This window comes from Phyllostomus hastatus, unplaced genomic scaffold (assembly GCF_019186645.2).
Source record: "Phyllostomus hastatus isolate PE091 unplaced genomic scaffold, TTU_PhHast_1.1 phas_contig_159, whole genome shotgun sequence".
NCBI classification, from domain to species: Eukaryota; Metazoa; Chordata; class Mammalia; order Chiroptera; family Phyllostomidae; genus Phyllostomus; species Phyllostomus hastatus.
The window spans coordinates 22,565,710-22,588,927 of NW_025333640.1; the positions used below are offsets into that span (position 1 = coordinate 22,565,710).

Consider the following 23,218-nt stretch of genomic DNA (forward strand, 5'->3'; position numbering starts at 1 on the left):
ACTCACACAGCTAGGAAATAGAATCAGTTTTCAAACTTATACTGAAAAAAAATGTACATATCTTAACAATTATGGTAAATACTGTACTTTAATATACTTTTAAAGTATTTGCACTTTTAATTATGCAGTGAGTACAGAGATGAAGCCAATTTTTGGTCTGAAGACTTACATGATTACCTCCTTTTTGTATCTTGAATAAGAAGTGACTGATGCATTCACCTCTTACTCAGCAATTTGGAATATGCTTTTCATTGTTGCAGTAATTATTCATGTAAATGCTTGGACCCTTTTTGCAGTATTGGTTCTCGAAGTGTGGTTTGGAGATCACTTGCATTTGTGTCATCCAGGGTGGTAGTTAAAAGCACAGATCTATATCAGAGCCCGTTGACAATGGGCAATCACTGAAATGAGATCCAGGGATTTTCCTTTTTGAACAAGCTTCTCAGGTGATGCTTATGCACACCAAATTTTGAAAACCATTAATGTTGATGGTATGCCCCTATTCTACTTTCTGTATGCGTTGTTTGTTAGCTCCTTTTTTCTCTCAGAATTGGTTTACAAACCATAGATGATTTGTAAAACCATCTCTCAAGACTGTTAAAAACAAAGAGTTTCGAGATAGAATGAGCATACATTAATGGTGAAGTGCAAATTGGTAATGTAAATTCTTTTATGGTAGGCATTTTAAGATCATGTTTAAATAGAATTTATTTATTTATTTTTAGACAGAAGGGAAGGGAGGGAGAAAGGGAGGGAGAGAAACATCAGTGTGTGGTTGCCTTTTGAGTGCCCCTTGCTGGGGACCTGTCCAGCAACCCAGGCATGTGCCCTGACTGGGAATCGAACAGGTGATCCTTTTGTTCTCAGTCCTGCGTTTAATCCACTGAGTCACACCAGCCAGGGCTGTTTAAATAGTATTTAAGCTGTTCATAAACTTCAACCTCATGTGCCTACTTCTAGGAAGTTATTCTAAGGAAATAAATCAGATTTACAGAAAAATATAGGTACCAAGATGTTCATACCAACATCATTTGTAATGGTGAAAAACTGGAAATAATTCCATTTCAGACATCAGAGAAATGATTAAAGAAGTTTATTAAATACCCATTTGTTTGAGCCACCATCCAGCCTTGAAACATCACATTGGGAAGGATATCGAAGACTAGGAAAATGCTCATGATTTAATATGAAGTCTCAAAAGAAGAATGTAAAATTGTACTTATACATGCATACACATATATGCATATATATTATATATAAATATGCATATACATGCATTTGGCATTAGGTTGAACCATATGCAATTTATATTTTTGTAGGTCAGTGAGTGGTTGAATATCAGCATTTTCATGGAGATTAACCTAAGATGATATTAGTTTTGAAATTACATATTTGTTGCACAGAGTAGGGAGGGAGACTGGAAGGAAGTACAGCAAATTTATTAAGTGATTATCTGTGGAAGATGAGATTTTAGATAACTTCAAATATTTCTTTACATGTCTATAGTGTTCAAAATTTCTAAGTCTGCTGTAATGACGCTTTGTCATTGGATCAAGGTACTGTGAAAGCAGATTAATGTTACAGCTAAAATTAACACATATTAATGATGTCTTTTAGTGCCTAGGGGTAGGATTGGATATGGTTTAGAGTTTGTGTAAGCTGAAAAATAATTACGAAAGTCATTGAGAAAGAAGTTATTTGAAGCTGGAATAAGAAGAGAGTGACTGATGGAAAGTTTTGAGTTACAGTTGTATCCTTTTTGTTTTTACTATGCTTAAACATTTGTACATTTCTTTATAAACTTTTCACCAATATGTATAAATTGTAAACCTATAACATTGCAAACTTTGGAGGAAAAGTCTCAGAATTTTGATTGCAATTATAATATTTAGGGGTAAAATGTTACTCTTTGCTCTCAAGCCTGTGATTAATAGTAAATAAAAATCACAATGTTAACTTTTCAAAGCTAATGTGTAAGAATTTGATTGGTTTAATTTTTAAAAGTAAGCACAAGAACAAAGTTTTGTAACATATTTTGTTTCTATATAAGAATTTAATTCCTAAATTTTGGAGTTGACTGGTTGTAGAAAGTCATAGCAGTTCATCCTTTAAAGAGTACCTTTTAAAGTTCATTTCTCAGAATTGTATCTGTGATAATTATTAGATATATTTTGGCATAATAAAAAAGTCCTTGGTGCTGAAAAAAATAAAGATTAGAAGTTATTGTCATATAGCCTTTGCTTATTACATATTTTATGATGCTGACTTTTTCTTCCTCCTTTATTTTCATTCTCTGACCAGAGCTTTATTAAAGAGTGAAATGAAAAGAATACTGAATTTTATTGGTTTTAAAATCTGTGTAATTGGATTGGGACAGCTCCCTTCCTATTTATAAGGCTTCACTCATTTGCATTGTTTTGCACCCAAGAATGAATGCCATATACTTGTGAATGTTCACAGAGAGACAAGAGTGAGGTTGAAGGAACTGAGTCTTTAAGCAGGAGGAGGGGGATGGTTAATGGAGCAAGTTTCTGGAGGAGGTGTAGGGAAATACAAAATGCAAAGGTCTGGTGGTATTAGCTTTGGAAATGGTAGGGATCTTTTTTTTTCTTAAGACAGGAGAGAAGGAAGGGAAGGAGTAAAGAAACAAAACCTTTGAGATTGAGGTGTCAAAAATTGACAAAAGTCAAGTTCTGAAAGCTTCACTGCTTTCAATAAGGGAAGTAAAGTGCTTATTAGGAAGCATAAACTCTAGTTGTTACATAAACATTTTATTTTATGTCCGACTGTGTAGTTTTGGTACATGTTTTCTGTCTTATAGTAGAAATTGTTCTTGATCAGTATTTTTATTATAAGAAGATAAATTTGCCATTTCCATCTTGAAAATTTTGCATAGAGGAGACATGTTCTATAGTGAAAATTTTGGAAACAAATAATCTGAATTTAGGCAATGAAGAAAGTAGAACACTTTCAGAGCTGTTATTGACATTGACCTTTTAATAATCCCTGAGCCAGGATTTGATTCAGAATGTTATAGTGATGTGCATTAATTGCAAAAAAGAATAGAAGGTGGTATGAACTGTCAAGGTCCAAATGATATTTGATATAAATATCAAATGTGATTTGAGGTTTTGGAGATCATGCATATTACATTTGTTTACCAGGTTGGTATCCCTGTCCTGTTCAAGATACCATTTCCTTCCCTTTCCTGCCAGTTCCTCTTACAGCCATTCCTCCCATTTTTGAAGTGGTAGGAATACTCTGCTGGTATTTCTGACTTGAGTGAATTGATACTTCAGGATGCATCTGTTTCAGAGCATCATAAAAAGTGCTTTAAAAATTCCTTAATGTACCCCTGGCTGGGTATCTCGGTTGGAGCAGTGTTCTGAGCACTCCTCCCCTGCAAAAGGTTGTGGATTTGATCCCTGGTCAGGGCACATACCTAGGTTCTGGGGCTCAATCCCCAGTCAGGTGTGCCCTGGAGCAACTGCTCGATGTTTCTCATATCAGTGTTTCTCTTTCTCTCCCCCACTTCTCTCTCTCTCCCCCCTCTTCATTCTTCCCCTTTCTCTCTCCCTAAAATCAATGTTTAAAAAACTCTTTAATATAAAACAACATTTCAGGCAGATTTAATAACTTTCAATTTTTAATAACTTAGATTACCAAAATTAAATATTGATTAGGGTTTGACATTTTTAAAATGTTAGAAATGTTTTAAAATGTTAGAAATTTCTGTCTTCTTAGACACATGGTGCAGACAGAAATTTAAATGGTGAAGTCAGTTGTTTGTAGTTCCTCAACTTAGTAAAGAAATGTATTCTCTGTGACCAAGGTAGGTAGAAATTGCTTTCTCTTTAATAATTTGACATTTTCATAAAGAAAATAATTTCAGCCCTGGCCAGTGTGGCTCAGTTGGTTGGAGAGTCACCCCATAAGCAAAACGTTGAGGGTTTGATTCCCAGTCATGGCACATGCCTAGGTTGCGGCTTTGATTCCCAGTCTGGGCATGTACAGGAGGCAGTCAGTCAATAGTTTTCTCTTGGGTTGATGTTTCTCTCTCTCCCTTCCTCTCTAAAAGCAAGGAAAAATGTCCTCAGGTGAGGATAAAACAGAAAAGGAAAGAAAATAATTTCAAGTGTGCTATGCTGTAAACCAAAAAGATCTGTCCTAAGGAAAAAGCCTATATCATTTTAATGAATGTCATCCTTCTTGTGTCATTGGTATAAAATTAAAGAAACTGACTCGAATATTGGTTTTTAAAATACATAGTATATGCTAGAATTTAGATTTAATTTGGCATAATTTTGGGAGTATTTTGAGGTCACGTGTTTTACTTCTGCTATTACAATCCCTATTTTTAAGTGTTATCTAATTTTTATTCATTTCAGGTATTTTACTCCAACTGTTTTTTATTAATATTTTTTAAAACAAAACCAAAAATGGGTACTATTTTGGTTTGACAAAGTAGTTCTGAAGTGTTTAGCAGCAGTCAGGTTTAACCTCTCAGTTCAGATTAGTTTTGCCTCATAATAGCAAATACTGAAGAGGCTCAGGGAGGTCCAAAAGCAAGTGGTGACGCTGGGTTCCTTCAACATCCTAATAGAGGCAGTTCTGTTACAAAGCAATATACGCATCTCTGGAAAAAACCTCAAGTTCTGCAAAGTCAGACTTTAAAAATAGGGAGAAACCATATAGAAACTAGTAATAGTTATAATAAAAATATTAGTACAAATAAACATTTGTACCCAACATCAGCTAATTCTAAGATTTATGCCTTCTTCTTTAAGAGGTAGGTTAGGTTCATGAGGGCATTCGATTCCATTTATGATAAATTGTCAGAATTGGACATTTTGATCCAGGATACAGCCTTCTTTATCAGTCCTCCCTACTTCTAGTCCCTTAAAAAAAAATAAACATGGAGAAAATATTTTCATGGCTTCTTTATTGGTACTCACAGCTTGACCAGACAGCTGAACAGTGTGGAAAGCTTGGCAGTTCAAAGCCACTCGCCAAACACTGCTTGCCCTCCTCTCCAGGATTTTCAGGGCTTTTTCTTAAGGTCGCCATGTGCTACCACTGAGGCTCTCTCTCTGTGAGAAGGCTTGTCCCTGGTGGCTTTAAAGCACTACTGGGATGGAGAAAATTCTTTGTGGACCAGTGTGACTTTCACATTATACTGACCTCATCCCTTGGTGATGAATGAATGAATGAACTAATCCCCATTACAGTGTTTGTAGAAAATTAGACTGTTGTCTCATTGTTTGGTCATTAATACTTCATGCACTGAGCAATACATGTGTACATTTGTGTTTGCATTTTTTTCCTGTGCTGTTCGTGTCAAGCATCTCTGCCATGTAGGGAGGGGAGTAGTGTGATGAGATGGGTGTACCAGTAGGGTACTGTTTGCCTCTTACACTTGTATAGCTTTCTCTTTTAAAACAGGCCATGTGGACCGTGGCATCTTTTGTTGGAATTACTCAGTAATTCAGATAGTTTAGGTATTAATTTAGGCATTATCATTACCACGAAGTGAAGGAAAGGGGTTTTAGAGTTAGGCAGACTTGTGATTGAATTTTGGTTACGTGAGGATAATACTAATTATGTGGTAGGATTATTTTGAAGAATAAGAGATAATTTATATAAAACAGCATAGTGATTGGCACATAGCAGATACTCAAATATTACTTCTTTTTCTAATGATGAACTTTGAGACTGCAAAGATTGAGGGACTTGCCCAAGGTTATGCCCCTGTATGTACAAAAGTCAGAATCACTGACTACCATGATCCTATTTTTAGTTTTCTTGTGGAGAAAAGCAAAAACAAAACTAGAACCTAACTGTAGGTTCCTAAATGGAGCTGTAAAGATACCCATATACTGGGGGTGCACACAGATTCTCTTACTGATTTAAGTAAGAAAGTATTTATTCTTTCTTTGGTTGATGTGTTTCACTTATTCATATTTTTCTATTCAGTTATTGATGATAATGATAAAAGATTGGCAGGAAAGCTCTTGATGTAAGTTCTTATTCTAATTAGATTAGTGCTGCTTTTGAGTGAAGGATGTTGTGCTTAAGGGCAGCAGTTTAATTCATGCCTGCTTGCACATTTTCAACAGGCTCTGTTTCCCTAGCTAAATGATGATACGCCGGGACCAGTAAATTCATGGTTCGCGTTTTCAAAAAAGCATGCCATCTCCCCAGGTCAAAATATACCAGGTTGTTTGTTTTATACTACTGTTTATATTCATCATATGAGTTTTCCGTTAGGGTAATTTATAAATTTATTTGGTTAATATGAAATTAACCCTTTTCTGTTTCTTTTTTTAGTAAAATTTCTGCCTTTTAAAATTGTCATTGTTTTATCCAATTATAGATAAAAATATAGCAATAAAGATTATTCCTTCCCCTCACCCCAGCTTGTTCCCGTTCAGTGTTAAAAGGAAGAAATACCCTCAGTATTTCTATACCTGAGATTTGTTCACCTTACATGCAGCTGTTTCATCTCGCAATACCATCTGCAGTATTGTCAGAACATGCATGCTGTAGGTTTCATAGAAGATGTGTCTGTAGTGGTTATAATTATGTTGTTTGGAAATTTTAAGAATCAGAACTCATAGGATTTGACGTTGGAAAGTGTCTTTTATTAAAATTTTGTACTGTTACTTATAAAAATTGAGATGATACCCAATACCCAGTTTGCATGCAGTAAATGATTAATTTTGAAATCATATTACATGCTGTATTTCTTTTTAGAATCAATTGATATGTGTGATCAAATCTCAGAAGCTGGAGGTGCACAATTATTTAACTACTAGAGAAGAAAAAATGCTGCTACTTATGCGCCTTCAGTTTCTGAGGAGCTGAAATATGAAAAAAATGTACCTTTTAAAATCTGTGAATATTATAAGTATGTATTCAGATTTTAGGGATCTTTTGGCAAAGAGCAGATCCTGTATTGCTGTTGTTGAGGACCCAACTCAATTCTCTGTATATGTGCGACTGTGCCATTTTTTTGTTCATTCATTTATTCCTTCCATTAGTATTTATTGAATGCCTTTTACATGCAGAGATGTGTCTTGTTTTTTTTTTGGTCACATAAGATTTCTTCCTTCTTGGAACTTCTGTTACATATCTAGACCATAACACCAAGCCAAGTAATCATATGATAATACAAAATAGTTCTATATCCAACTAGATTTCAAGCCATCTTAGAACAAGAGAATTGTTTTTACATGTTATTGACTAGCACACAGTTGGTGATTCGTTATGATTTCTTGACTAATTAACTTTTGTTGAAAGCAGTAGGAAAAAGAAGTAGAGCACCTACCTGAAAAGAGAATTTATGTGAATTTGCTATAACATAACAGGAGTTTCGAATTTCAGGAAAATATGATTGAATTTGTAATTCTAAAATGCGATATTAAAGAGTTCTTTAGATCGTTAATTTAAATTAGGTGACTTTGCAAGTATGGCCTAGTATTTATATGTACACATACATACTCATTTTAATTTTTAAAGAGCTACAAAAGTCTTGTGTTTATTTTAAAAGTGACATCCTGGTTTGAATTATTATTTTTTAAGATTTTATTTATTTGTTTTTTGAGAGGGTAGGGGAGGGAGAAAAAGAGGGAGAGAAACATCAGTGTGTGGTTGCCTTTCAAGCAACTCCCACTGGGGACCTGGCCCGCAACCCAGGCATGTGCCCTGACTAGGAATCGAACCCATGGCCCTCTGGTTCACAGGCTGGTGCTCAATCTACTGAGCCACACCGGCCAGGACACAGTTTGAATTCTCATGGAGTCTTAGACCTTAGAGAAATCCAGAGAAGCTTATTTGGCAGCTGCACCGGTAAATTACTGTTTTGAACATTGGTTGTGTCATAGCTGAATGAAGTGTCTAAAAGTAAACTTACTGGCTTCAAGATATGTGTTGTGTATTCCCAAATTTGTTGAATTTGCCAAATTCACCAGAAGCAGTGAGTCTGATTATGTGCTAAACAGTTTTATTAGAACCATTAAGACATGCATTGGGCATTTTAAGATACTTTCTGAAATTGTTTATATCTTTCTGCTTTATTTTGAGATGATACTGTGATTGGAATGAAAATGATTATTGAAAATAATCCAGATGACACAGGCTCATTGCTGAGGAATCTTTTGGGAAGTTCTTAGATTGGCGGATCTTATCTGTAATTTAAAAAATTTTACAAACTATTTTCTTTCTTTCTTTATAAAATACAGATATAGAAACTATGTACACAACAACTAGTGACCTTAGAATATTAAGATAACTATTCTCATAACTACCACACAGCTCTCAATATGTAGAAGTGTGCCAACTCTCGCAGAAGCTCCTCGATGTGCCCTGACTCATAACCCCTTCCCTTCCTTCAAGTAACTTCCTTCCTCTGAGTTACTGTCCCAGTAATCACTCCCTGTGTGTGTGGTTATGCCAAGTATGTCTCTCTAGATACTATTGTTTAATCTCAGCCATTTTTAAAAAGAGCTACTATTATTTCTTTTACTTTATAGATTTATTTTCCGTATCTTTTCCTTAACATTTATTTGTTTGACCTGTTTTTCATAGTCTGGATTTGGCTGATTGCATACACATAGTGCAGTTCAGCACATTCACCTGTCCCTCACCCGTCACCTTTGACGTCCTCCTGCTGGCCGCTGGGTCTGGGGGCTTCACTAGACTTGTGTGATTTCTCTGTCCAGGGCGCAGCATGTCACCTCTGTCCGCTCCTCCTTTTGTGATGTTAGCAGCTGTTGCTGTTCAGTGCCTTCATCCATTCAGTTGTTGAGGGTTGCAACACGGTGGTGTTCTAATTCTCTCATTTCTTATGTGCTGTTTGATTCCTTAGTACTTTAGTTCATTTAGGGAAGGCAACATAAACTACTTGAGCTATTGGGTCCATATTTGAAAACCAAAACCTTATAAATTATCAATGGTAATTAAACAAGTATAAGTTTTAAATTTTTGGATTGGAGAAATAAAAACTTGCCAAATACATCACGAGGACAGATTTTCCCAAATAATCAGTTGTTTAACTTGATGGTGTTGTACAAGTGCCTACCAGAGACAGACCATGTACGTGATATTTTTATCATTGATATTTTTGCCCGATAGAAGCTATACAGTAGTAAGAACAAAAGTGAACCAGTACAGATAACAGTGTAGAGACGTTTTAAAGTCATAATGTTGAGAAAAAATACCCCCACACAGACACGAGAGCGTTAGTTCATCTGTATAGAGTTCAGAACCAGGCGGACTTGATCTGTCGTGTGAAAAGTCGTGATGGTGGCTGCCCTTGTGGGTGACAAGGGCTGGTTTCTAGGAGTCACTAGAGTGGGCTCTGGGGGATCAGAATGTTTTCTTTTTTAAGATCTCAGCCTTATTGAGGTATAAATAACATACAGTTATAAGATATTTAAAGTGCACGTGTGGTGATTTTATATACATATACATTGTGAAAGGATTCCCCCATGTCTAGTTAATTAACACATCATCATCTCACATATTTATCTTGTTTGGGGGGATTTGAAAACATTTAAATTCTATTTGCTTGACAAATTTCAGTTATACAATGATATCGCCATGCTTTGTATTAAACTCTTAGACATTATTCATCTTATAGCAGAAAGTTTTTTCCCTCTTATTGACCTCTCCTTATGCGCCTCCCCATATCCCACCACCACCCCACCCCCAGCCTCTGGCTGCCATTTTTCTACCTTGTTTCCGTGAATGTTATCTGTTTTGTTCTATTCTGTTCTACTCTTAAAAGTGATACCGCACTGTATTTATCATCTTCTCTCACTTAGCCTATTTCACTTATTTCACTTAGCCTAATGCCCTCAAGATCCATTCATATTGCAAATGGCAGGATTTCCTCTTATGGCTGAATATTTCTCTGTGTGTGTGTGTGTGTGTGTGTGTGTGTGTGTGTGACATCTTCTTGATCTATTCATCCACTGGTAGACACATGTGTGTTTTCATATTTTGGCTACTGTGAATAATGCAGTGAACTGGAGAGTGTAGATACAGCTTTGATAACCTGTTTTCATTTCCATTGAATGTATATACCCAGAAGTGAGATTGCTGGATTATAGTTGGTTTTTTTTTTTTAGCCCTCTCCTGAGTTTATATTCACTGGTTTGATCCAGGGATCAAACATGCAACCTTTTGGTGATGGATGGGACAGTGCTACAACCAGCTGAGCCACCTGGCTAGGGCTCTATTTTAATTTTTTGAGGCACCTCCATACTGTTTTTTATAATGGCTTTATCACTTCACATTCCCACCAACAGAGCACACAAGTTCCCTTTTTGTCTACATCCTTCCCAATGCTTATTATCTCTTGTGTTTGATGATTGTTATTCTTGCGAGTGTGCAGCTGTCTTACTGTGTTTTTAAATTGCATATGTGCACCTTTTCATGTACCTGTCCACCATTTGCATGTCATCCTTGGGAAAAAGTCTAGTCATTTCTCTTTCCATTTTCTAATTGGATTTTGTTGTTTTTGAGTTGTATGAGTTCTTTATATATTTTGGATATTACTCATCATATATGATTTGTAAATATTTTCTCCCATTCTATCAGTTGGCTTTTCATTTTGTTGATGGTTTTCTTTGCTGCATGGAAACTTTTTAGTTTGCTGCTGTCTCACTTCTTTATTTTTACTTTTGTTGCCTTTGCTTTTGGTGTTCAATCCAAGAAAAGTCATTGCCAAGACTGATGTCAGGAGCTTACATCCGGTGTTTTCTTCAGAGAGTTTTATGGTTTCAGGTCTTACGTTCCAACCTTTAACTCATTTTGAGTTTATTTTATACATGGTGTAAGAGAGGCATCCAGTTTCATTCTTTTGCATGTGACTTTCCAGTTGTAGCAGAGAGACTGTCCTTTCCCCATTGTTTATTCTAATTCTTAGATGAGTGTTGCTTGAGAGGCAATATAGCACAGTTTCTGAACCTTACTTTTTCACCCAGGAAATGGAATCTGCATCATAAGTTTTGACAGTGAAATCGGGTTTCACACGTAAAACATTTAGCAAGTCCTGGCACAAAGTAAGATTCAATAAAGAGGTAATACTTATTACTTTATAGTTATATTGAGAAATGATCAAGAAGCAAGATGATAAAGTTGGATAAATTTGGGGGTTATAGTTTGTAGAATTCAATTCCACTGTTTTGCCTAAAATCAGTTACCAGTTGAAACTGTCCAAGTACCTGTAATCATATGTAAGTACAGAGCTACATTTATAGATTCAAATATGCCTTTAAGAGCTCTTTGTAACTAGTAAACAAAAGCAGTTTAGAGTATGTGCTTGCCTTTTGGGTGTGGGGTGCTGGTACAGATACTGAGGCCCTTTGGTCCTGAAGGTGGCCTAGGACGAATCTCATAATTTCTTTTACTTTGCTACTGGAAGCCTAAAAATATCCCCCAGCCCCAAGCCCCAATGACGCAGACCCACTGTCTGTGGCCCTGATTGGAAGAAAGACAATGTTTAGAGGTCTGAGAAAGGAGGGCTTTTGTATGGAAAAAAATAGTTTCAGTGGTGTCATGTTACTGTCACCTGTGCCTTTGTTTCTCTTGCTGCTACAAGATCCTTATTATGCCATGATGGAAGACAGGTTGGCCTAGTGGAGTGAACATAAACCTTGGCTCAGACATATTTGAATTTCAAACATGTTACTAAATCTCACTAACTGTAAAGCTCTGGCAAGTGACCTTAATCCAAGCCTGTTTCCTGTTTTATAAAATGGGAATAATGATCTCAGCATTCTTGATTAAATGAATATGCTGTAAGTAGCATCGTGTTGGTCTCTAGTGGGCACTTTGTGAATGTTTGCTAATTACGTGGATGCAGTGGAAGCATCTTTACCAATTTGAATGTAAAGCAGGTTTCTTAGCCTATAAGATTCCCTGCTAATATTTTGGTTTCTGTATCTCGAGTGTGGTTTCTGAATTCCTGCAGTAGACTGCATATTTTTATAGCTTTCAATTAGTTATTACTTTTCTCTTGAGTTAACACTGTTTTGTCTAGATGAGAGAGAAAGCTTCAGAATAAAGATCTAGGAAATACTCCTTCTAACAAAGAGAAAACCAGGAGTTTTGGAGAGAGTGAGCATCATCGTTATTGTCTTCCCGGGCATCTGAAGGACTGAGTTTAGTGGTCATATCCTTAGGCAGTCCTCATTGTGATAAGGAATTCGTGTTGTCACCAACCCACAATGCTTCCTCTTAGTTTTAGATTGAGTGTACAACACAGCATTGTTTGTACTGAAATTGAGGGTGTTTAGAAGTCTGAGAGTGTTTTACAACTACTGCCTTGTTAGGTTTGTCCAGAAATACTGTTTTATAACCTGAAAAATTTAAAAAATTTCTTGTCTGAAAAGTGACAGATCACTACATAAGAGATCTAGTTTACTGATTTTATCATTATGACAGTGTTGCTTTATTTCTACATTATATAGAGATCTTTGTAAGAAAAACCATGATATTTATTACCATTTAAAAATAATAGCCCTCAGTCTTTACTAAGGAAGAAAGAAAAGAAAGAGAAATAGCTTTAAGTGGATTATAAATTTTCTTTAGTATTAGAGTTATGTTCTTGGTGATGGTTTTCTGTATGTGTGTGCGTTTTCATTTTCAGTCAGATAAAGATATTGGTAGTAATGGAGCAGGCTAGAATGAAATGTCTTTTGCCTGGTTTCTACTATAATGATATAGCTTATAATTATATATAAAGATGTTTTTCTCTAAATTTTTTAGGATGCAGGGCTATGTCTTTGGTCAGCATCATATCCCCAGGGCCTGGCACATGGTAGTGTTCTTCTCTTTTTCAGTTTAAATACACGTTTTTCTGGAAGTACACTGGGTGCCATACTGCCAGGCAGTATCCTCCCCCAGTAAGTCCACTCAACCTTCTTGCTTAGAATTTGAAGTGGAAGATGGAAGTCTGTGAATACTGACTCTCTGGCATACTCAGCTAAATGAGGTCATTGTTTTGCCAGAGAGCAAGAAGGGAAATATGGGCAGGAGTTACCTGAATTCTAATAGCACACATACCAGCTGAAACCTTCAGGAACCCACGCGAGGGGGCATCACCCAGGCAAGGCAGCAAATGAGAATAGGATTCCTAAGTTTACAAAGCAAATAACAAGAAGACAGTTTTTTTTCTCATGTGCTCTACAGTGGTTGCCATGCTCAAATCATGCTTCTTAAGATGGGAACTCTCCTCAAAAAATGACTTGCTAGTTTTCTACAGACATTATTTTTCATATTATAGTATTGTGCTTTTCCTGAAGTTCAAAACCTTCTTATAAAATGATAGTGAGAGGCAGTGTGGAGGCCAGAGCTAAAAGGGTTTGAGTCAGTACTTGCTCTTTGCGATGGTGTTCCGGCTTTCCTCAAAGATGCTACGTTATTTCTGCAATTTAGCAGATTCTGGTTTTGTTTGGCCTTGTGGTTATCAGCTCCTTATTAAGACAGTAGCTTCAGAAAGTGTTCTTTCTAGTCGAGTTGTTTATATGGCCCTATCATATTCTTCATTCAAAATTCTCTCTTTCTGCTACAGAATGTTCCACAGTGCTGACTCCTCAATACCAGGAGCTGTGGACTCTGGAAAAACTGCCACCTTGCCTGCTGAAGTGGAAAAATCAGTATTCTGAGCTTCTATTCTGGCTCTCTGATGTGATCATATCAGATATTCGCTGCTTTTTATTTTGTAAGCAGAAAGAGGAAGTCCTTGTATTCAAGACTTATACTTGCCAATTTCAGCAGAATCTGTGATACAGAAGAATGGAAGTGTGAGGAAAAGTGACTTACCAGATAGGGTTACTAAACAGTGAACAAAGAGAAGGAAATGTGGTTTGCAAAGGTACACACATGAGAACATAGAGTGTGTGGGTAGAATGCAGGTAGATCAATATTGTTGGGTAATGTACAGTTTAAGACAAACCAGTGTGTATTGAAGAAAGATAGGGTAAGGCCAGGTTAGGAACATCTTGTATGTTGTGTTTAGGAGTTTAGGCTTTATTCTGTAAAAAAAGTAATTTTCAAAAGTTCTGTAGAGTCACTCAGGAATTGTAAGTTCTCTCTGCACACTGTCTTCTCCCACCAACCTCCCTCACAATCTCTCTGTTTCCTGTTTGGTATTTTGCCTTCATTGAGCAAATGGTTCAGCATGTAAAATGTTTGGAAACTGCCACTGAGGTGCTGACCTTTCATGTTCTGGCAGTGGTACAGAGTGTAGATGAGAGGGGTGGGAGGCAAAAGACAGGGAGAATACTCGGGATGCTGTTCAGATAGTTTGGGCAAGAGACCTGTGGTATCTGCTTATTAATAGCAGAGAAGTGGGATTGATTGTAGAGCTGCTTATGAGGTAGGCTTAGGAGGACTTTGTGACGGCGTGAGTGACAGAAGTGTGGGGACAAGGCAAAGGTCGTTTGTGGCAGGTGATGGGAACCAGAATGACTTTCGATTCCTCCCTCTCCTCTCCCCTTTTTTAACTTTCAGAAAAGTCCCAAGTACAGTACTAAGAAATTATGTTGCCCCGGAACCATTTGCTAAGTTGCCAACACGATGTACCATCTATCTACCCATCTATCTACCATCTATGTACCCCTTGAGTACACGTTTCTCATATACAAGGTCATTCTCCTACACAATCGCAACATAACCATTAAAGTCAGGACATTGGCATTGATATGTTAGATTATCTATCCTCAGGCCCCATTTGAGTTTCACCAGTTGTTCAAATAATGTATAACAAAGATTTCATTCAGAATCATGGGTTGCATTTAATTACCATGTATCTGGAACAGTTCCTTGATCTTTTCTTTACTGTCGCCCCTATAACACTTTTGAAAACTGTAGGATGGCTGGTCATTTTGAACAAGGAACCTTAATTTGGATTTATCTGATGTTTACTCATTAGTGGATTCAGGTTATGTATTGTTGACAGAAATATCACAGAAGTGATGCTGTGTTACTCTCATTGCTTCTTATTAGGCAAACATAATTTTAGTTTGTCCCATCACTAATGTTTACTTTCAGCCTTTCTCAGTCTTTCTATACTGGGGGAACACTTAAAATAATTTTCTGATGTTGAGAACCCCTACATAAAAATGATGTACCTTAGCTTGATCAGTAAGTTGTAGATATAATAATTCATTGATAATTGTAGGTACTCTTTTCATTAGAGAACAGTCTTTTTTTCTTTGGATCTCTTTATATTGGTGAATTTATTAGCTTCCTTTTTTTTGTATGGTTCCCCTTCCCACAAAGAATGTCATCTGTAATATAAGGTAGGAGAGCATCTAGGGGACAGTTCCCCCCCTCCCTTACTTTACTACTTTATCTTGTTTACCTTTGCAAATAGTTCTTATCACAGATTTCTGCTATACGAGATCCAAATGAGATACGGTAAATACAAGAGTCGTTTTCTCTGCCATATTTAAGACTAAAAATGAATTTGAGCCAACTTTTCTTGGGAGAAAATACAGTCCCCTGATAATGAAGGTTAACTTACTTTCCTTGAAATTAATCTTTTATATTTTCATAAATTTTGCAAACTCAAAAGAAATGTAAAACATTTGCATAACTGCCTTATGCAGTGTAGCCTCATCAGATTTAATTTATATAAAGATTGTAAATTGATTGTGATTAATATTTTTTACCATATGAAAAACTTATTGACAAAATTAGATAGTAACTCTACTAAACCTTAAGTCAAATAATATAATAAAAATATCATTTAGGTATAATTTTATATAAGACTTTGAAAAAACATTTTCATATATAGTCAGTAATATTGTAATAATTCTGTATGGTGCCAGGTGGGTACCAGAATTATCAGGGGATCACTTCATAAATTATGTAATTGTCTAAACACTATGCTATACACCTGAAACTAATATAAAATAATATTGAATGTCAACTGTAATTGAAAAATAAACTTAAATAAAAGAGAAACATTTTCTTAGTGATATGATTGGCCTAGCAATTAGAAGATCACTTCTTTTATAGGCTCACAAACATAAAATGTTTTAGAATCTTAAAAATAAAAATTTTATATACCTCTTCAGTACAAACTTGCTTCTTTAATGTAAAAATTATATCCACCTCTCGTGCTTGTTCTTTGCTTCACAAGTGCCAGTTCAGGGTCAGACGTGAGAGAAGCAACCACACACACATTTCCTTTTCAGCTGAGATGAGGCCACTTCTTAGTTTGCCCTTGGTATGCATCGAATAAGCAAAAGATTGTTCAAATGTATGAGGAGTTAAAAATTATAGCATGATGTTCATTGTTTTCCTATGAATAGCAGGATATTCTTTTCTTCACAGAAATCCAGAACTTCTATGGGGCAGATCAGTAAAACTCATCTTGAATGTGTAAGACCACAGCTCTTCTTCCTTTTTTCTGAAGTCAAATTCTCACAGTCAGAAGATTCAGAAAGAGTTCAACAGTGATACACTTGTGTTGAAAGGGAAGGAAAATCTGTTCAGTTTTGTTCTGCAGCTCCTCCAGGTGGTTTCCAATAAAGACTTAAGACTGGCCGAGGCCCTTCTACACTCAAGCCCAAGCAGCAAAGGATGCAATTCAAGATTTCTTCTTGTAACATGATGTTTTCCAAAAGTGCAGTTTCCTTTTAAGTCCAAGTGCCTTTTCCCTTGAAGTCAAAAACAGTTTCTTCATACTTTACAGGGACGGAAGAGTAAGTGCCACACTGGCTGGTTTCTGCAGCCCTTCTTCATCTTCAAAGTATTCAACCAAAATGTAGCCTTGACTTAAAAGGACCCCTTTCAGCTCAATGCCCTGTTGGGAACTTTTCCTCTGCTAAGCCACTGGATTTCTTTATGTAGTAGGAGATGTTCTTTACATTCTGGAGTGAAACGACCTTTGTTTAATGAAGTTAAATCATTTTATAGCGTCTTCCAGAACTTTCAAATTTTGTTCCAAGAGTTTTACATGAACGCCTTCCGAGTCAGTTCAGGTCTCCAGAGAAATAGATGTCAACACAAGCTCTGGTGTGCAGGGAGGCCCCTGCCCAGAGTTGCCTCTTGGACTATTCTCACCATGTTCAGTCGTTTGCTGGGAGAAACCCTAGAGGAAGCGTGGCCTGGTGTGAGTGTTGCGGTGGACTCCCAGGTGAGGGAGCTGGGGGCTGTCCAGCAGCTCTGCTCCTCACAGCCGGTTCTGTCAAAGGGATGTTGCGCAGGGCACCACTATGGCAAACCACACCTTCCCCATCCCATTTGGGCTTTGACATCATCCCACCATGTGGACACCTTTCTTACCTGCTCACGTTTGACACCCCCACTCAAACAGACATTTTTCATTCTACTCAGCCTTTGACCCACTGGGTTGTCTACTGTACAGATCACCTCTCACCCTTCTTATAGTCAGGCTTAGGCGCCCCATGCTGGTCTTCCTCCTCTCCCCCACCCCCCACGTACATGACGGCCTCCTCAGTCTGCTTGGACTGACCCCCTCCTTGGACTGTTACCCTGCTCCCACACATATATCTGACTTGTTTGGCATCACCTAATGGCTTTAGCACTAAATTGTGGACAGAGGGCATAGTAGGAGGGAAAGGAAGAGCCGTATGGGTTTCTTAAATCTATGACTAGCTAGAATATGATTTCCTTTAGTGATGTAGAGAAAATGGTAGGAAGATCTAGCAAAAAATTTGGGTTGAGAGAGAGAGACAAGAGAGGTGGAGACAGACAACAGGAGTTTGAGTTGTAAAATAATGAATTTAGGGTGACTGGGACATCCTGGTAAAACCAATAGGCTCAGTAGAAGAGTTTGGCTGGAGATAATAGAATTGGCTGTTGTTAGCTTCTAATGTGACACTCGAAACCCTAGGTTTCGAGAAAGAAACTGCAGACAAGGGAGGACCTGGCAGGGGAGAACAACCGTGCTACCTGAGGGATGACACCAGGAAAGGATGACACCGAGGGAACTGTGGGACAAAGGAGTTGTAAAGGAGAGAGAGTGCTTTGCTTGTTCAACAGTGTAAAAGCTACAAAAACGGTAAAAGATGCTTTGGGGTTTAGCAGCCAGTTTAAAATTGTTACACAGGAGTAAACCCAGATTTCAGTCAGCAGAGCAAAATGGGAAGGAATAATTAAATTTGGCCAATACAGAAGTACGTATTATAAGTAAAAAAATAGGTACTGTTATGTGGACTGAGAAATAGTGTTTTATGTTCTTTCTGGTAAAGATTATATGATTGATGAGGCATGCGGATTAAAATTTTTCACTTCAAAACCATAAAGCTTGATTGATTACTTGTTGTTTGTATGGTAATATTCTCCATATTGCTCATTTTGTGTGGATTTTGTTAATCTGCATTACGAAGGATCTGTTCAGCCAATTTTGCAGTCTTCGGACAGTCTCAAGTTACATACATGACTTCCTGGCTATCTGCTGTGGAACTAGAATTACTCCAAAACTTATGTGCTCTGGAGGCATTAATCTTTTTAATCATATATTTATATTTTATGGCCTGTGCTGAAAATAGCAAGAAATTCGATAAATTAACATGATTTTAATGACTTGGCAGATAATTTATAAGTAAATGTTAAAGTATATTTATACCTCATCAGTTTCAAAAGTACTGTAGGTGACTTGTTTAGTGAAGACTCCAACTTTGAAAAATGTGTTTAACATAATCAATATTATATTTGTGGCCTGCTTTGAAGTTCTTCTTTCGTGGAGAAAGAATGCTCAGCACATGACAGGCTTTCAAAAGATGTAATAATTACTTGCTCATTAATCAAATGTTTTGAGGACCTACTAAGCCAAGCATTTTTGTAGGTGCTGAAGATAACAGTGGTGAGAGGGTAAATCTCTTTCCTTATGGAGCTTAAATTCTAGTGCGAAGAGGCAAATAACAATATGAATAAATGGCTAGATAGATGGACACCTACACAGTAGGCATTATTCCAGTGCTTTTGTACAGTGGTGTGGAGAAGGGTAAAACAGGGCAAGGGGAAAGGTGAATTATTTGAAATAAGATGATGAGGGAAAGTGTCATTGATCAGGAGATATCTGAACATAGTCCTGAAGGAAGAAGCAGGGGGAACCATGTGGATGTCTGGGGGAGCACATTAGGCAGTGGGGTGAGCCAGTGCAGAGGCTCCAAGGCAGCCCCAGATTTTCCTCTTTAAGAAAGAACAAGGGCATGAAGCATGGAGCAGAGTCAGAAAGGGAGAAGAGGAGAGTACTGAGCTCAGGATGATGTGATGTGTGTGGATTATATAGGACCTAACAGGCAGCTGTTAAAAAAATATATTTTTATTCTGAGTGAGATGAGAAACTGTCCTTGGAATTTGAGTCAGCAGAGTGACCTGACTTACTTTCTCCTGTTAATTTGGAACAGAGAGAGTTACAATGTGAAGCGAGAGTGTTGGTCAGCGGTGTGGCTGGAAGAGGACTGCTGGTGATCAGAGAACCTCTTTTAGGATTTAGTGGACATTCTAAACTCCTTGCAGAATGTGACTCCCAGCTTTGAGTTACCCTTCCAATGATCAGTACAATGTGGTTGCTTTTCCTGCCATCTTTGCCTTAAAGCTTCTTAAGTGACGTGGTAGTTCAAACCTAATGGATCCTACCTGCCATGTAACTTCCAGCAATGTTAATATTGTACAGTCGTTTGGAGGCTTTTTGGCAGTTTGCTTAAGTCACCCGTGTTTTTTTAGTGTTAACCAATATTCCTTAGTGTCTGCTTCCATTTCAAGGTTAGTCTTTGCCTTGGACTCTTGTTTTGTGGCTCGTAACTCTAGCCCACTCTCAGGCAGTCTTTCAGAGCTCAGTTTCTTTATCATGTGTGCTCTGCTGGCTCTGATTCCTCTAAGAATCCTAAGATGAGCAGTTCAAACGGTTTTAGATAATCAAAGGTCTCGTGAAAGCGAGGTTCATGAGAAACTAGTTGACAAGTTTGTGAGAAGTGGTTGAAAAGCTTTTTATTTTAAAAAATAGAAGCACTGAAGTTAGGTCTGAAGTACCACTGAGTCAACAGGTATAATGACTAGGAATTACCCTGTATTTTCTAGGACTTGGGAAAAGTCACGGAGTACTGTTTTGCCTCAATAACCTTAATTCTGAATTTTTAAGAGTACAATTATTACAATACTACTTGATCTTGGGTGGAGCTGACTCTAAGCGTCTCCTTTGGGTGCCCGTAGGTCAGGACCTCTCTGGACCTCGCTCTGCAGGAAGAGGTGCTGCCGCATGTCGCCGTTCTCCCCACGTGCTGAGGGGGAAAGTGAGCTGGGGATGACTTTATACCCCGTCCCACTTGATCTTAATAGGGACTGTCTGAACTCTCGATGTATTTGAAAAACTTAGTGGTGACTATCTATCTGTATTGGAGCTTTTAATTTCTCTAATCATTTATCCTTTGTTAGATTAACAGAATCAAAGCGATAGGTATGCTGTGGATTCCTCACTGATAGGTCACAATCTGTGTGAACCTTGCAGTGCAAGCAGTGCTCTGTCCAGAGGATTTAGATAAAGTAGGTAAAGTGCATCCTAATTATCTGCAGATTGTAGTGATTCTGGTTTTGGAAAAGAAGGCAGTATCGATCTTAGAGAAGATGTTCTTATTTGTTTAAAGATTTTATTTATTTTTAGAGAGAAGGGAAGGGAGACAGGGAGAGAGGAAGAGAAACATTGATGTGCATCAGTCTGTTGCCTCTTGTACACCCCAACCAAGGGCCAAACCCGCAACCCAGACTGTGCCCTGACTGGGAATCGAACTGGTGACCTTTGACCTTGTGGTGTGATGCCCAACCAACTAAGCCATACCAGTCAGGGCTAGAGAATATATTCTTTTAGGATTTTGTCATATATAGCTATGTAGACCGAGGCACATGAGAGACAACTCAGTTGAGTGTCAGTTTCTGGTTCTTGCTTTGCTAGAGGCTAGCAATCTTGAGAAATTTACTTTGAGCTTCAATTGATTGTCTGTGAAGTGAGGATCATTTTTAATTTATGGGGTTGGCCAAAAAGTTCATTTAGTTTTTTTCTATAGGATGGCTCTAGTAGTGCTTAGTTGTCTTTAGCTTCATTCACAACAGTTGTGTTAAGATTGTATTGTGACAGCTGTCATATCAGCATGCATTTTTTAAGAAAACATCAAAATTGGTAAATTTTTATGCAGCCATTTTAATATTGAAGATGGAAGAAAATATGCAACATTTTTGGCATATTCTTTATAATTTCAAGAAAGGTAAAAATGCAACTGAAATGCAAAAAAAAAACCCCACATTTTTGTGCAGTATATGGAGAAGGTGCTGTGACTGATCAAATGTGTTACAGTGGTTGGCGAAGGTTCTTGGTACTACTGACCTTTTGGCTAAATAATTCTTTGCTGTGGGGCTGTCTTATGCATTAGAAGATGTTTAACTTTACCTCTGCCCTCTACCCATTCATGAGCAGCCAGTAGCGTGAGATAGCTGACATAAAATACTCAAATCAATAAAATTTTGGTGAAAATGGAAAATCAAGTACAATCTAGTACTTGAAAAAAATTATGTATCTATCAGTTAGATATTTTCAGCCCTTTTTAGTATTCTGGAATTCTTGTCATCTGACTTACAGCCATGTTGTTTATTTTACATTAGTCATGCTTTAAATCTGATTTTTCTGCTTGGATTTAATAGTTTTGATCAGGTCTATCTCTAAGAATCTGTTATTTTAAAAGATATTTGGATGTCACACTATAAATATGGGAGTCAGCTAACTTTACTGGTGTAAATTAAGACACTTTTCTGTTCCCCCAGTATAACACTAAATGATATTATGCAATGATAATGATCTGAATTTTTATTATTTATGATTGCTAACAGCTGTTCATTGATGACCAGTTCTAGTCCTATTTTAGAAATGCCAATAATAAATTTTCTGTTTGTCGATAGGTGACTGCTATTCTTTATGATGTATTTTATGACCTTTATCTCTTATCTTTTCATTGTAAGCTACTCTAATTATGTCATTAAACATGTTTCAATCGGGTAAAAAGAGGCCTGTTGGGTTGGGCACACAAAGGGCAGTGTGCCTGGGGCCTGTACGTGCCCCAGAAGCATCCCTGGTTTCACGCTGTTCTGTGCATAAACATGCAGGCGAAAATGTCCTGTTAGTGTTAGAGACAGTTACTGAAGCAAGATTTGGATTCTCTTTCAAAGAAAACTTATGTATTAGAGAGTTACCTTTATATATTGGGATACTATATCTATTCACTCGTGGCTTAGGTCAGGGTTTTTCTATGCTTTATTTTTAACCTGCTCTCCCGTGGTGTTTTCAGTTTGCCTTCGACGTAAATTAGCTGGTAAGATTTTGGTGACCTTTATTTTCTGGAGTTTATCTTCTGAAAACAATGGATATATTACATGTGCTTTATCTAAGGAACTTTACCTTCTATTCTTGTTCAAACTTATATAATTATTTATACTTGATGGTTCCAGTCTGTGTCAAATAGAAATTTTTATTGTGCTTGCCCGAATTGTAAACAAGAACCACTTGACTTTTAAAAGCCACATTTAATATAGATTACATCATGGTTTATTGATTACATTTGATCATCAAAATCACATGCACCAAGGAAAGTTCCCTACCTGTCTCCCTAAAGGGCTATTTCATATCTTCCTCTTCAGACCTCTGATACTCCTCTTCCAAGGTCACTCGCAGCTGATGACCTTGCCTCCTTCCTACTTTAACCAATATAAAATGAAAGGAAGGAGAACGAGAAGGGAGTGTCCAAAGACTCCCACCACTATAAAAATCTCACCTATCTTTGAATGTTTCCGCAATGAGAAATGACAATAAAATAAATTTAAAGTCCCTATGATACCACTCTGCTTTTCCATCTGGTACCATGAATGATGTATCCATTTTCCTAACTGAAACTAGTTCTTCCACTTTTGAATTCTTTCTCATCCCCTGTTAACAGCTAAGGACATCACCATTTCTTCTCTTTCTTGTTTACATTATCAACTTTTGTACTGCATATTATTGTCATTATGCAGGTATGCTGCTGATTCTCCAATCTTACAGAGTCACAGCTCTTTCTACCAGTTAGCCATTTTCCCTACCAACTTACTCCTTTATTTGTTCCCTTTTGCAGCAGATGTCTAACTTGTCCACATTGAACATCTCTATTCTCTTTTTTTGTCGTCTCTTAACTTTGATAAGACTTCACATACC

At 37.2% G+C, this 23,218-nt stretch overlaps 1 protein-coding gene across 9 annotated transcripts in view; it reads left to right on the forward strand.

Annotated features, from left to right (window-relative positions):
- The window catches only part of FBXW7 (F-box and WD repeat domain containing 7), a 167,864-nt gene that overhangs the window by 54,090 nt on the left and 90,556 nt on the right, over window positions 1–23,218 (forward strand). The window contains exon 1 of one of the 9 annotated variants that reach the window (XM_045830815.1): window positions 16,376–16,398. The exons of 7 other annotated variants lie outside the window; for them this stretch is intronic. Coding sequence is in view for 1 of the 2 variants with exons in the window: in XM_045830823.1 (XP_045686779.1) it covers window positions 17,084–17,155 (72 nt within the window). In the remaining variant the exon portion in view is untranslated. Of the gene's footprint in view, window positions 1–16,375; window positions 16,399–17,057; window positions 17,156–23,218 lie in introns of those variants that run through there. One more of the 9 variants, XM_045830823.1, reaches the window with a different exon arrangement.